At 46.5% G+C, this 15,475-nt stretch overlaps 1 protein-coding gene across 7 annotated transcripts in view; it reads right to left on the bottom strand.

Annotated features, from left to right (window-relative positions):
* Positions 1–15,475, bottom strand: part of WDR27 (WD repeat domain 27) — a 421,522-nt gene that overhangs the window by 285,023 nt on the left and 121,024 nt on the right. For all 7 annotated transcript variants that reach the window (XM_056567129.1, XM_056567126.1, XM_056567130.1 and 4 more), the window contains one exon: positions 13,154–13,275. In XM_056567129.1, coding sequence (XP_056423104.1) covers positions 13,154–13,275 — 122 coding nt within the window. The remainder of the gene's footprint in view (positions 1–13,153; positions 13,276–15,475) is intronic.

Below are 15,475 nucleotides of genomic sequence, written 5' to 3'. Positions count from 1 at the left end.
TGAAGAACCATACGGACATGCCGGCGGTGTTCCTCTAGATTGGCAGAAAAAATTAGGATATCGTCCAGATATACCACAACACAGGAGTATAATAGATCACGAAAAATTTCATTGACAAAGTCTTGGAAGACGGCAGGGGCATTGCACAGTCCAAAGGGCATGACCAGATACTCAAAGTGTCCATCTCTGGTGTTAAATGCCGTTTTCCACTCGTCCCCCTCTCTGATGCGGATGAGGTTATAGGCGCCTCTTAAGTCCAATTTAGTGAAGATGTGGGCACCTTGGAGGCGATCAAAGAGTTCAGAGATGAGGGGTAAGGGGTAGCGGTTCTTAACCGTGATTTTATTAAGACCGCGGTAGTCAATGCAAGGACGTAGGGAGCCATCTTTTTTGGAGACAAAGAAAAATCCGGCTCCGGCAGGAGAGGAGGATTTACGGATAAAGCCCCTTTTTAGATTCTCCTGGACGTATTCGGACATGGCAAGAGTCTCTGGGGCAGAGAGAGGATAAATTCTGCCCCGGGGTGGAGTAGTACCCGGGAGGAGGTCGATAGGGCAATCATAAGGCCTGTGAGGAGGTAGAGTCTCAGCTTGTTTTTTGCAGAAAACATCCGCGAAGTCCATATAGGCCTTGGGGAGACCGGTTACTGGAGGAACCACAGAGTTACGGCAAGGGTTACTGGGAACCGGTTTTAGACAATTCTTGGAACAAGAGGACCCCCAACTCTTGATCTCCCCAGTGGACCAATCCAGGGTTGGGGAATGAAGTTGAAGCCAGGGAAGTCCAAGGAGAATCTCCGAGGTGCAATTGGGGAGGACCAAAAGTTCAATCCTCTCATGATGAGATCCGATGCTCATAAGAAGGGGCTCCGTGCGGAAACGTATGGTACAGTCCAATCTTTCATTATTTACACAATTGATGTAGAGGGGTCTGGCGAGACTGGTCACTGGGATGTTGAACCTGTTGACGAGAGAGGCCAAAATAAAATTTCCTGCAGAACCAGAGTCCAAGAAGGCCACTGTAGAGAAGGAGAAGGCAGAAGCAGACATCCGCACCGGCACAGTAAGACGTGGAGAAGCAGAGTAGACATCAAGGACTGTCTCACCTTTGTGCGGAGTCAGCGTACGTCTTTCCAGGCGGGGAGGACGGATAGGACAATCCCTCAGGAAGTGTTCGGTACTAGCACAGTACAGGCAGAGGTTCTCCATACGGCGTCGTGTCCTCTCTTGAGGTGTCAGGCGAGACCGGTCGACCTGCATAGCCTCCACGGCGGGAGGCACAGGAACAGATTGCAGGGGACCAGAGGAGAGAGGAGCCGAGGAGACGAAACGCCTCGTGCGAACAGAGTCCATATCTTGGCGGAGTTCCTGACGCCTTTCAGAAAAACGCATGTCAATGCGAGTGGCTAGGTGAATAAGTTCATGTAGATTAGCAGGAATTTCTCGTGCGGCCAGAACATCTTTAATGTTGCTGGATAGGCCTTTTTTGAAGGTCGCGCAGAGGGCCTCATTATTCCAGGACAATTCTGAAGCAAGTGTACGGAATTGTACGGCATACTCGCCAACGGAAGAATTACCCTGGACCAGGTTCAACAGGGCAGTCTCAGCAGAAGAGGCTCGGGCAGGTTCCTCAAAGACACTTCGGATTTCCGAGAAGAAGGAGTGTACTGAGGCAGTGACGGGGTCATTGCGGTCCCAGAGCGGTGTGGCCCATGACAGGGCTTTTCCGGACAGAAGACTGACTACGAAAGCCACCTTAGACCTTTCAGTGGGAAACAGGTCCGACATCATCTCCAGATGCAGGGAACATTGGGAAAGGAAGCCACGGCAAAACTTAGAGTCCCCATCAAACTTATCCGGCAAGGATAAGCGTATCCCAGGAGCGGCCACTCGCTGCGGAGGAGGTGCAGGAGCTGGCGGAGGAGATGACTGCTGAAGCTGTGGTAGCAACTGTTGTAGCATAACGGTCAGTTGAGACAGCTGTTGGCCTTGTTGCGCAATCTGTTGTGACTGCTGGGCGACCACCGTGGTGAGGTCAGCGACAACTGGCAGAGGAACTTCAGCGGGATCCATGGCCGGATCTACTGTCACGATGCCGGCTGGCAGGTAGTGGACCCTCTGTGCCAGAGAGGGATTGGCGTGGACCGTGCTAGTGGACCGGTTCTAAGCCACTACTGGTTTTCACCAGAGCCCGCCGCAAAGCGGGATGGTCTTGCTGCGGCGGTAGTGACCAGGTCGTATCCACTAGCAACGGCTCACCTCTCTGGCTGCTGAAGATAGGCGCGGTACAAGGGAGTAGGCAGAAGCAAGGTCGGACGTAGCAGAAGGTCGGGGCAGGCAGCAAGGATCGTAGTCAAGGGCAACGGCAGAAGGTCTGGAAACACTGGCAAGGGACACACAAGGAACGCTTTCACTGGCACTAAGGCAACAAGATCCGGCAAGGGAGTGCAAGGGAAGTGAGGTAATATAGGGAGTGCACAGGTGATAACTCTAATTGGAACCACTGCGCCAATCAGCGGCGCAGTGGCCCTTTAAATCGCAGAGACCCGGCGCGCGCGCGCCCTAGGGAGCGGGGCCGCGCGCGCCGGGACAGAACAGACGGGGAGCGAGTCAGGTAGGAGAGCCGGGGTGCGCATCGCGAGCGGGCGCTACCCGCATCGCGAATCGCATCCCGGCTAGCAGCAGGATCGCAGCGCCCCGGGTCAGAGGACGTGACCGGGGCGCTGCAGCGGAGGAGGTGAAGCGAGCGCTCCGGGGAGGAGCGGGAACCCGGAGCGCTCGGCGTAACACTGATGACTGCCATTTCTTAATTACATTCCAAACAGAGGATATTGACATCTGAAAACGTTTTGCTATCTTCTTAGAGACTTCTCCAGTTTGTGATCGTCAACTATTTTCAGTTTCAGATTTCTAGACAACTGCTTAGAAGAGCCCATGGTGCTGATTGTTGGGGCAAGGTCAGATGAGTCTGGACATTTAAAACCTCTGAGACTGACATCACCTGGTCTTCCCAGATGAAGATTGAGAACAATCCATGACACTGGCAGGTTTCAGCTTTGCAAAGGGGGCAGTGCATGCTATAAATTTTGCAGGGTGCCCAAACTTTTGCAGATGCCATTTTTTTGTTTTCTGTTATTTTGAAAGTGTAAATGATGGAAATAAAATCTAACTTTTATTGACATATTATAAGAATGTCTAATCTGTAATTTGATGCCTTTTGGAGATTTTTACATCTTTCCTTGGCTTCTTTATGCACATTAATACAAATTTTTACCTGGGGTGCCCAACCTTTTGACCCCCACTGTATAAACAGTTACATCTTCAGTAAAAGAAATCTAAAAGCAGTGTCAAATGTATTAAATAATGGCATTCCTTCTAAAAGTTAATGGTCACACAATCTACCAATATGATCTTCCCATCTCTCTCTCTAACATACCAGTAGATTATGTTGCCAGTCTTTTCCCTTAGGGTAGGGTCAAAAAGTGCTGTATTTTGCTGCACATTTGCTGACGCATATTTTCCTACTAAATGAGGACTAAAAGACAATGGGCAGCAAAATCAGCTGCGGAAAATACGCAGCAGAATATGCAGCAAAATATGGCATGTGTGACCCTACCTTTAAAGTTCATTATTTAACCCCTTAAGGACATAGGGCGTATCCATACGCCCCCGTTTCCAAGTCCTTAAGGACCGAGGGCGTATGGATACGCCCTGAGCATTTCCGGCCCCCGCCACTAGCCGGAGGGGAGCCGGATGCCTGCTGAAATCGTTCAGCAGGCATCCCGGCATATCGCCCAGGGGGGTCATTATGTCCCCCCATGTCGGCGATTGCCGCAGATCGCTGGACAATTCAGTCCAGCGATCTGCGGCGGATTCCGGGTCAATCGGGTCTCCAGTGACCCGATGACCCGGAATTACTGGCTGATCGGGGCCGTCAGAGACGGCCCCGAACAGCCAGAGCAAGCAGGGGTGAGGTGGCACTGGTGCCACCTCACGATCGCCCTGATTCGTCGGCCGGATTCCCGGCCGACCAATCAGGGCGCCTGCTGCGGGTGTCACTCCCGCAACCCGCTCCGCCCCTCTTCCGGAGGACGTGAGCGGGTGTGGGAAGACGACCCCCGGTGCTGGGGACCCCGATCCCCGGCGTCCCTGTTGGGATCGGGGCCCCAGGAGCGACGGTGGCGGCGAGGGACTGACCTGTGCAGCGGCATCGTGGAGCAGCAGCAGGAGGAGGTGAGTGACAGCCTCCTGCTGTTGCTTAGCAACAGCTCCCAGCATGCAAAAAGGGCATGCTGGGAGCTGTAGTTATGCAACAGCAGGAGGCAGACCACCACAACTCCCAGCATGCCCTTATGGGCATGCTGGGACTTGTAGTTTTGCAACAGCTGGAGGCACATTCTTTCTATGGAAAAGTGTACCTTCAGCTGTTGTATAACTACAACTCCCAGCTTGCACAATCAGCTAAAGTGCATGCTGGGAGTTGTAGTGGTGCATCTGGTGGTTGCATAACTACAACTCCCAGCATGCCCGTTGGCTGTCGGTGACTGCTGAGAGTTGTAGTTTTGCAATAGCTGAAGGCACACGGAGTTAAGTAGCAAACCAGTGTGTCTCCAGCTGTTGCATAACTACAATCCCCAGCATCCCCAGCCAATGTAGTATGCCTCCGGCTGTTGCATAACTACAAGACCCAGCATGCCCTTCCACTGTCTATACATGCTGGGGGTTGTAGCTTTTGCAACAGCTGAAGGCACACTGGTTGCAAAACACTGAGTTTGTTACCAAACTCGGTGTTTCACAACCTGTGTGTCTCCAGCTGTTGCAAAACTACAACTCCCAGCATGCACTGATAGACCGTACATGCTGGGAGTTGTAGTTTTGCAACAGCTGGATGTTCCCCCCCCTCCCCCAATGTGAACGTACAGGGTACACTCACATGGGCGGAGGATTACAGTAAGTATCCGGCTGCAAGTTTGAGTTGCGGCAAATTTTCTGCCGCTGCTCAAACTGCCAGCGAGAAACTACTGTGAACCCTCCGCCCGTGCGACTGTACCCTAAAAACACTACACTACACTAACGCTAAATAAAATAAAAAGTAAAAAACACTACATATACACATACCCCTACACAGCCCCCCTCCCCAATAAAAATGAAAAACGTCTGGTACGCCACTGTTTCCAGAACGGAGCCTCCAGCTGTTGTAAAACAACTACTCCCAGTATTGCCAGATAGCCACTGACTGTCTAGGCATGCTGGGAGTTTTACAACAGCTGGAGGCACCCCGTTTGGGAATCACTGGCGTAGAATACCCCTATGTCCACCCCTATGCAAGTCCCTAATTTAGGTCTCAAATGCACATGGCGCTCTCACTTTGGAGCCCTGTCGTATTTCAAGGCAACAGTTTAGGGTCACATATGGGGTATCGCCGTACTCGGGAGAAATTGGGCTTCAAATTTTGGGGGGGATTTTCTGCTATTACCCTTTTTAAAAATGTAAAATTTTTGGGAAAACAAGCATTTTAGGTAAAAAAATTTTTTCACATATACAAAAGTCGTGAAACACCTGTAGGGTATTAAGGTTCACATTACCCCTTGTTACGTTCCCCGAGGGGTCTAGTTTCCAAAATGGTATGCCATGTGTTTTTTTTTTTGCTGTTCTGGCACCATAGGGGCTTCCTAAATGCGGCATGCCCCCAGAGCAAAATTTGCTTTCAAAAAGCCAAATGTGACTCCTTCTCTTCTGAGACCTGTAGTGCGCCAGCAGAGCACTTTTCATCCCCATATGGGGTGTTTTCTGAATCGGGAGAAATTGGGCTTCAAATTTTGGGGGGTATTTTCTGCTATTACCCTTTTTAAAAATGTAAAAATTTGGGGAAACCAAGCATATTAGGTAAAAAAAATATTTTTTTTTACATATGCAAAAGTCGTGAAACACCTGTAGGGCATTAAGGTTCACATTACCCCTTGTTACGTTCCCCGAGGGGTCTAGTTTCCAAAATGGTATGCCATGTGATTTTTTTTTTGCTGTTCTGGCACCATAGGGGCTTCCTAAATGCGGCATGCCCCCAGAGCAAAATTTGCTTTCAAAAAGCCAAATGTGACTCCTTCTCTTCTGAGACCTGTAGTGCGCCAGAAGAGCAATTTTCACCCCCATATGGGGTGTTTTCTGAATCGGGAGAAATTGGGTTTTAAATTTTGGGGGGTATTTTCTGCTATTACCCTTTTTAAAAATGTAAAATTTTTGGGAAACCAAGCATTTTAGGTAAAAAATTTTTTATTTTTTTTTACATATGCAAGAGTCGTGAAACACCTGTAGGGTATTAAGGTTCACTTTACCCCTTGTTACGTTCCCTGAGGGGTCTAGTTTCCAAAATGGTATGCCATGTTTTTTTTTTTTCTGTCCTGGCACCATAGGGGCTTCCTAAAGGTGACATGCCCCCCAAAAACCATTTGTCGCTCCTTCCCTTCTGAGCCCTCTACTGCGCCTGCTGAACAATTAACATAGACATATGAGGTATGTGCTTACTCGAGAGAAATTGGGTTTCAAATATAAGTAAAAATTTTCTCCTTTTTATCCCTTGCAAAAATTCTAAAATTGGGTCTACAAGAATATGCGAATGTAAAAAATGAAGATTTTGAATTTTCTCCTTCACTTTGCTGCTATTCCTGTGAAACACCTAAAGGGTTAATACACTTACTGAATGTCATTTTGAATACTTTGGGGGGTGCAGTTTTTATAATGGGGTCTTTTATGGGGTATTTCTAATATGAAGACCCTTCAAATCCACTTCAAACCTGAACTGGTCCATGAAAAATAGCGAGTTTGAAAATTTTGTGAAAAATTGTAAAATTGCTGCTGAACTTTGAAGCCCTCTGGTGTCTTCCAAAAGTAAAAACTCATAAATTTTGTGATGCAAACATAAAGTAGACATATTGTATATGTGAACCCAAAAAAAAATTATTTTGAATATCCATTTTCCTTACAAGCAGAGAGCTTCAAAGTTAGAAAAATGCTAAATTTTCATTTTTTTCATCAAATTTGGGGATTTTTCACCAAGAAATGATGCAAGATACCACAAAATTTTACCACTAAGTTAAAGTATAATATGTCACAAAAAAAAATCTCAGAATCAGAATGATAACTAAAAGCATTCCAGAGTTATTAATGTTTAAAGTGACAGTGGTCAGAATTGCAAAAAATGCTCTGGTCCTTAAGGTGAAAAAGGGCTCGGTCCTTAAGGGGTTAAGAATTAAATAAGATTTCACAGAGTGTACACAGGTATGCAGGCATATTCCCACAAACAAGTTCCACCAAATACTTAAAGTGATACTCCGAGGAACTAAATCCATAGCCCATCCTTTCACTATCACCAACCTATTGAATTGTCTTAATATAATTTATTAGCTATATAGAGCTGTTTCAGTTTCAGTTCCACTCTAACATGCAGAGTGTGAGGAAAATGCGTCCTCTAGTCATTCTCTGTGTTTCTGTCCAAATCCTTCTCTGAAAGCAGCCCCTTTACCTTGGAGGTGTGTACAGCCTTAATCAATCAGACACTCAATTTCTATTTTCACAGAAAGGAGGGTGGGGGCTGCTTTCAGAGAAAAGCTGGACGGCAGTGAGAGGGGAGCTGCAATGGTTCCTGGGAAATGTAGTATTGATGCTGAAGAGAAAAAAATTATAGCAAATATCAAGCAGCCATAGAAGACAACAGCGACAGGAGCCATGGATATCAGGGAGGATCATTTACAGGGAATATATCCAGGTAGTGTGGTGGCTTTAAGCTTTAAAAAAAAAAAAAAAAAAAATATATATATATATATATATGTACTTCCCTGGAACACCTCTTTATTTAACTACTCCTTATTGCAGGGCCGGTGCAAGGATTTCTGCCTACACAAGCGAAGCTCCATTTTGATCTGACTTTTTGATAGCTTTTTTTTCATGATATAAAAAGTGACCAAAATTACGCTATTATGGACTTTGGAATTTTTTTGCGCATATGCCATTGACCGTGCGGTTTAATTAGAGGTATTATTTTTATAATTTGGACATTTCCACACATGGCAATACCACATGTTAATTTACCCTTTTTTTATTGCACTGGGGGAAGAGGGGGGGGGGGGTGGCCACAGAAAGGTAACCGGGACATCCTTGTGTCTCGAAAAGATCTTTCAGGACACAGGGATGTCCTGCTGAATGTGGGGGGGGGGGGGGGGGGGGATTACAGTATTTATCTGCGTATAACAGGCACTGGCATATAACACGTACCCTCATTTTCACAGGAAAATTTGAGGGGAAAAAAATAAATGACTATAGCTCTGAACTATATGCCTCATCATCCCCCCAACTTTGATTCCCCTTGATCCTCAGTTTGCCCCCCCTCCTTCCTCCCCCTTTTATCAGCCCCTGTGCCATATTAAACCCCCCCCGCCTCCTTTCCCGTGTTTTCCCCTGCTCATCATTACCCCCCCATGCTGCTCATCATTACCCCCCCCTGCTCATCACCCCCCCCTGCTCATCATTCTCCCCCCCTGCTCATCATTCTCCCCCCTGCTCATCATTCTCCCCCCTGCTCATCATTCTCCCCCCTGCTCAACATTACCCCCCCCTTCTCATCATTCACCCCCCCCCTGCTCATCATTACCCCCCCTTCTCATCATTAACCCCCCCCTGCTCATCATTAACCCCCCCTCTGCCTCATCATCCTCCCCCACTCATAATCCTCCCCTGCTCATTGCTCCCCTCTCCTCCTGCTTTTTTCTATATTTCATATTTCCTTACCTGGCCGCGCTCGGCAGGCTCAGGTGATGCGTCGGGTCTTGTGGGCTGTGACGACTTACGTCTCCTGCGGCTCCTCTGCACAGCGTCAGGGACAGTTTTCTTCATTACACCCCAGCGCTGCAGGAAATGACGAGTGACGTCCCTGACGCCGTGCAGAGGAGCCGCAGGAGACATAACTCGTCACAGCCCACAAGACCCGGCGCATCACCTGAGCCTGCCGAGCACGGCCAGGTAAGGAAATATGAAATATAGAAAAAAGGAGGAGTCCGGGCCCACAGGAGCCACCGCTGGTCACTGTTTTAACCCCTTAAGGACCAAGCCGATTTTTTGCACATCTGACCACTGTCACTTTAAACATTAGTAACTCTGGGATGCTTTTAGTTATCATTGTGATTCCGAGACTGTTTTTTCGTGACATATTCTACTTCAACATAGTGGTAAATTTTTGTGGTAACTTGCATCCTTTCTTGGTGAAAAATCCCCAAATTTGATGAAAAATGTAAACATTTTGTATTTTTCTGACTTTGAAGCTTTCTGCTTGTAAGGAAAATGTATATTACAAATAATTTTTTTGATTCACATATAAAATATGTCTACTTTATGTTTGCATCATAAAATTGAAGATTTTTTATTTTTGGAAGACACCAGAGTTCAGCAGCAATTTTCCAATTTTTAACACAAAATTTTCAAACTCACTATTTTTCAGGGACCAGTTCAGGTTTGAAGTGGATTTGAAGGGTCTTCACTCGTATGTTCTTGTAGACCCAATTTTTTTATTTTTACAAGGGGTAAAAGGAAAAAAAATATACTATATTTTTAGCCCAATTTCTCTCGAGTAAGCACATACCTCATATGTCTATGTAAAGTGTTCGGCGGGCGCAGAAGAGGGCTCAGAAGCGAAGGAGTGACAAGGGGATTTTGGAGAGTACGTTTTTCTGAAATGGTTTTTGGGGGGCATGTTGCATTTAGGAAGCCCCTATGGTGCCAGAACAGCAAAAAAAAAAAAAAACACATGGCATACCGTTTTGGAAACTAGACCCCTTGAGGAACGTAACAAGGAATTAAGTGAGCCTTAATATTCCACAGGTGTTTCACGACTTTTGCATATGTAAAAAAAAAAAAAATGTGTTTCCCCCCCAAATCTCACATTTTTGCAAGGGTTAATAGCAGAAAATCCCCCCAAAATTTGTAACCCCATCTCTTCTGAGTATGGAGGTACCCCATAAGTTGACCTGAAGTGCACTGCGGGCGAACTACAATGCTCAGAAGAGAAGAAGTCATATTTGGCTTTTTGAGAACAAATTTTGCTGGGGGGCATGTCGCATTTAGGAAGCCCCTATGGTGCCGGGACAGCAAAAAAAAAAAAACACATGGCATACTATTTTGGAAACTAGACCCCTTGAGGAACTTAACAAGGGGTACAGTGAGCATTTACCCCCCACTGGTGTCTGACAGATCTTTGGAACAGTAGGCTGTACAATTTCACGGACCACTGTCCCAAAGATCTGTCAGACAACTGTGGGGGGTAAATTCTCACTGCACCGCTCATTACATTCCGTGAGGGGTGTAGTTTCCGAAATGGGGTCACATGTGGGGTTTTTGTTTTTTTTGCGTTTGTCAAAACCGCTGTAACAATCAGCCACCCCTGTGCAAATCACCTCAAATGTACATGGTGCACTCTCCCTTCTGGGCCTTGTTGTGCGCCCCCAGAGCACTTTGTGACCACATATGGGGTATCTCCGTACTCGGGATAAATTGCGTTACAATTTTTTTTTTTTTTCAAAGCAGAGCCTCCAGCTGTTGCAAAACAGCATCTCCCAGTATTGCCGGACAGCCATTGACTGTCCAAGCATGCTGGGAGTTTTGCAACAGCAGGAGGCACCCTGTTTGGGAATCACTGGCGTAGAATACCCCTATGTCTACCTCTATGTAAGTCCCTAATTTAGGCCTCAAATTGCGCATGGCGCTCTCTCACTTTGGAGCCCTGTCGTATTTCAAGTCAACAGTTTAGGGCCACATATGGGGTATCGCCGTACTCGGGAGAAATTGCGTTACAAGGTTTCGGGGGGTATTTCTCCTTTAACCCTTCATGAAAAGGAAATGTTGGGGTCTACACCAGAATGTTAGTGTAAAAATTTTTTTTACACTAACATGCTGGTGTTGCCTCATACATTACATTTTGGGGGGGCGGGGGGGGGGGGGGTACTGTGTAGGGGTATGTGTATATGTAGTGTTTTTAACTTTTTATTTCATTTTGTGGTAGTGTAGTGTAGTGTTTTTAGGGTACAGTCACACGGGCAGGGGATTACAGCGAGTTTCACAGCGCTAAATTTGCTGCATCTCAAACTTGCAGCGAGAAACCCACTGTAAAACCCTCGCCCATGTGAATGCACCCTGTACATTCACGAGGGGGGGTGCACCAGCTGTTGCAAAACCACAACTCCCAGCATGCATGGTCTGTTAGTGCATGCTGGGAGTTATAGTTTTGCAACAGCTGGAGGCACACAGGTTAGGAAACACTGAGTTAGAAACAGAAAATGTTTCCCAACCAGTGTGTCTCCAGTTGTTGCAAAACTACAACTCTCAACATGCACTGACTGTCCAGGCATGCTGGGAGTTGTAGTTCGGCAACATCTGAAGGGCCAGATGTTGCTGAACTAAAACTCCCAGCATGCCAGGACAGTCAGTGCATGCTGGGAGTTGTAATTGTCTACAATGGTCTCCAAACTGTGGCCCTCCAGAAGTTGCAAAACTACAACTCCCAGCAAGCATGATGGGAGTTGTAGTTTTCAGACTCCTAGAAGCAGCAGTGAAGATCTTCACTGCTGCCTCTGAGGACCATGTACTTACCTGCCGGTCCCGCCGCTGCTCCTCCACGTGGCCGGTCCCGCCGCTGCTCCAGGTAAGGCCGCCAGTCCCGGCGTGTTCCCCCCCATGGCGCAGGTCCCCGCGAGCCCCCGCAGCCATCTTCCCCCGTTTTGCCCGACTTCCACCCCAGGTCCACAGGTCCACAGGGACCAATCACAGTGATCGCTGACCAGGACCATCAATGGATGGTCCTGGGGGGTGAAGCAGAAGTTGTCTCCTGCTGGAAACAGCGGGACTTCTGCTGGTTAACCCGTGCGATGCTTCGCATCGCCGGGTTAACTGAATGTCATTTATAAACGTCGGGATGCGCAAACGCACTGCACAACCCGGCGTTTATATATGACATTCTGCGGGAAGGGGTTAAAGTGGCCACGGCCAGGCTATCGGGGGGCCCCGATCCGCAACTCAGCAGCCCACAGGGATGTCCAAAAAAAAAAAAAAAGAGGTTCATTTTTCTGCCCCAAACCCGGCTGCAGACCTGCCCACCCCTAAGCGGCCGCTTGGTCCGCCTGGTGGTTCCACCGGGCCTTCCTTATTGTTTACCATGCATCACCTACAATACAGTTTAAAAAGAGGTGCTATCTTAAAAGAATAAAAATATCCTATGTTGTTTTTGTGGAAACTGAAAGTAGAAACTGACAATGTTTAACCCCTTAGTGTAGGGTCACACACAGCACATACACAGCATATTTCCTGCTGCAAGAAACCTTCCAGACAGGTATGTGCTATGAGCAGACACACAAGGTTTTTCTGCCACAGCCCTGTAAGCAGTAAGGTTTGGAGGCAAGAGGAGGGTACAGACATAACTGTGACATGGGGCCAGCCTCCAAATCTTATTGCACACACAGGGCTGCAGAGGGGTAAGCCCTGTGTGTCTGCTCGTAGCCCATACACAGAATATTTCCCACTGTCTGGCAGTTTCTCACAGCGTTACGTATGCTGCGTATGTGCTGTGTGTGATCCTACCTGTAAAGGGAAACTGACAGAGGGAGCAACCCCACTAACCTAAATATACAGATGGTTAGTGTGGGTGATCCTGAGTAAAACAATGTCTTCTATTCCCTACTCCAATCTGTGCAGCCGCTCACTAAGCTAACAGCTCACTAAGCTAACCAACAACTGAATTTTAGCACATTTAGAATCTGAGTTCAATTTTAATTGTGGTGTCTAAAGGGTTAATGCGGGACATCAACCTAAACGGTGATGTCAGGGATTAGCCATGGGTCCAGAGCCACCTGGGTATGAAGCGAGCTCAGCTCCTCGGCTTGCTTCATAGTCCCCTAGCACACAGCCGCTGTATATATACAGCATTCTGCGTGAAGGGGCTTAACCTCTACAGGATGCAATGTTTAAATGTATGCCGTGTGCCCACTTCCGATCTGCTACCAGAAGTCCGTACACACGGCTAATGCCAGACATCACAGATTATTTTTATGTTTTTATTATATAAATGCTCTTTAAGAAAAGCACATGCTAATGTTGACATAAAAAAGCACAAAAATTACCAGAACTAAAGCGGAGGCTGCATTTTTCACATTCCAAATCCTAACTGTTCTGTCATCAGCAGTAGAAACCAACCATTTTCTGTCATAACTCCAGCCAAATCCGTTGACTGCAGCATCATGGCCTGTAGGAACAACATTACAATTGTTACAAGAGCTGATGGAAATATACGTATGACTACAATTTAATATAATGTGTGGATGGACATATCAAATGTATCTACCAATCAAGCATGACAAATACAAGCTATAGTCTAAAAAGCAATACTGCCACATAAGTGAGAACACCTCCCATTTTTGTAAATATTTTATCTTTTCATTTGGCAACACTGAGGAAACAACACTCTGCTACAATGTAAAGTAGTGAATGCACAGCCTGTATAACAGTGTTTAATGTTGTGTCCCCGCTAAATAACTCAACACATAAACATTAATGGCTAAACCTTGGCAATAAAAGGAAGTACAAAACTGAGCGAGTACAAATATGTCCAAATTGGGCCCAGAGTGTCAATATTTCGTGTGGACATCATTATTTTTCAGCACTGCTTTAAGCCTCATGGGCATGGAGTTCACCAGAGCTTAACAGGGTGCCACTGGAGACCTCTTCCACTCCCTTATAACGACATCACTGTTAGAGACCCTGCGCTTCCTCCCCTTCTATTTGAGGGTGCCAAACAGATGCTCAATAGGGTTAAGGTCTGGAAAAAATGCTTGGTCAATCCATCACCTTTATCCTCAGCTTCTTTAGAGAGGCAATGGTTGTCTTAGAGGTGTGTTTGGGGTCGTTATCATGTTGGAATACTGACTACGGCAAGAGGGCGGAAATCATCCTCTGCTTCAGTATGTCACAGTACATGTTGGCATTCTTGGTACCCTCAATAAACTGTGGCTCCCCAGTGCCAGCAGTACTTGTGCAGCCCCAAATTATGACACTACCAGCACCATGTATTACTGAAGGCAAGACAAACTTCGAAGTCCTCACCTGGTTGTCATTACACAAGTTTGATACTATATGAACCATATAAAATGATCTTGATCTCATCAGACCAAAGGACATGGTTCCAGTAATCCATGACCTTAGTCTGCTTGTCTTCAGCAAACTGTTTACAGGTTTTCTTGTACATCATCTTTAGAAGAGGCTTCCTTCTGGGAGGACAGCCATGCAGGCCAATATGATTTAGTGTATGGTCTGAGCAGTAACAGGCTGACCCTCCCCCCATCCATTTAACCTCTGCATAAATGCTGGAAGCACTCATACGTCAATTTCCTTGTGAAAACATTGTCTTGATCACTATGCTGTAGCTCAGTTTCAGGGCAAACTTCTAACAGCCTAGGCCATCTTTATGTAGAGCAAAAATTATTTTTTTCAGATCCTTAGAGAGTTCTTTGCCATGAGGTGCCATGTTGAACTTCCAGTGACCAGTATCAGAGAGTGTAAGAGCAGTAATACCAAATTTTACTTGTTCAGGACCCATGTCGTACCGGTATGTCATGGGACCCTGGTAGTTAAGTATTTCAAGGAAACAGTTTAGGGCCACATATAGGGTATTTCCGTACTCGGGAGAAATTGCACTACAAATTTTGGGGGGCTTTTCTCCTTTTACCCCTTATGAAAAGGAAAAGTTGGGGGCCACATAAGCCTGTTAGTGTAAAAAAATTTGACACTAACATGCTGGTGTTGCCCCATACTTTTTATTTTCACAAGCGGTAAAAGGAAAAAAAGACCAAAAAAATTTATAACGCAATTTCCCCCCCCGAGTACGGAAATACCGCACATGTGGGCGTAAAATGCTCTGCGGACACACAACAAGGCTCAGGAGTGAGAGCGCACTATGTACATTTGAGGCCTAAATTGGTGATTTGCACAGGCTGATTTTACAGCGGTTCTGACATAAATGCAAAATAATAAATACCCACGTGACCCCATTTTGGAAACTACACCCCTCACGGAACGTAACAAGGGGTATAGTGAGCCTGAAAACCCCACAGGTGTTTGACGAATTTTTGTTAAAGTTGGATGAGAAAATTAAAAAACAAAATTTTCACTAAAATGCTAGTCTTACCCTAAATGTTTTATTTTCACAAGGGAAAATAGGAAAAAAGCACCCCAAAATTTGTAACCTCATGCCTTCTGAGTAAAAACATACCCAATATGTAGACGAATAGTGCCCTGCGGGCAAACTACAATGCTCAGAAGAGAAGTGCCAGTGGGGTTTGAAGAGATAATTTGACCGGAATTGAAGGCCATGTGTGTTTACAAAGCCCCCATAGTGCCAGAACAATGGACCCCCCCCATATGTGACCCCATTTTGGAAACGACCCCCC

The sequence above is a fragment of the Hyla sarda genome, chromosome 3 (assembly GCF_029499605.1).
Source record: "Hyla sarda isolate aHylSar1 chromosome 3, aHylSar1.hap1, whole genome shotgun sequence".
Taxonomy (NCBI): Eukaryota; Metazoa; Chordata; class Amphibia; order Anura; family Hylidae; genus Hyla; species Hyla sarda.
Note: the sequence above shows the minus strand (reverse complement) of the source record. Positions and strands in the feature narration are given on the sequence as shown.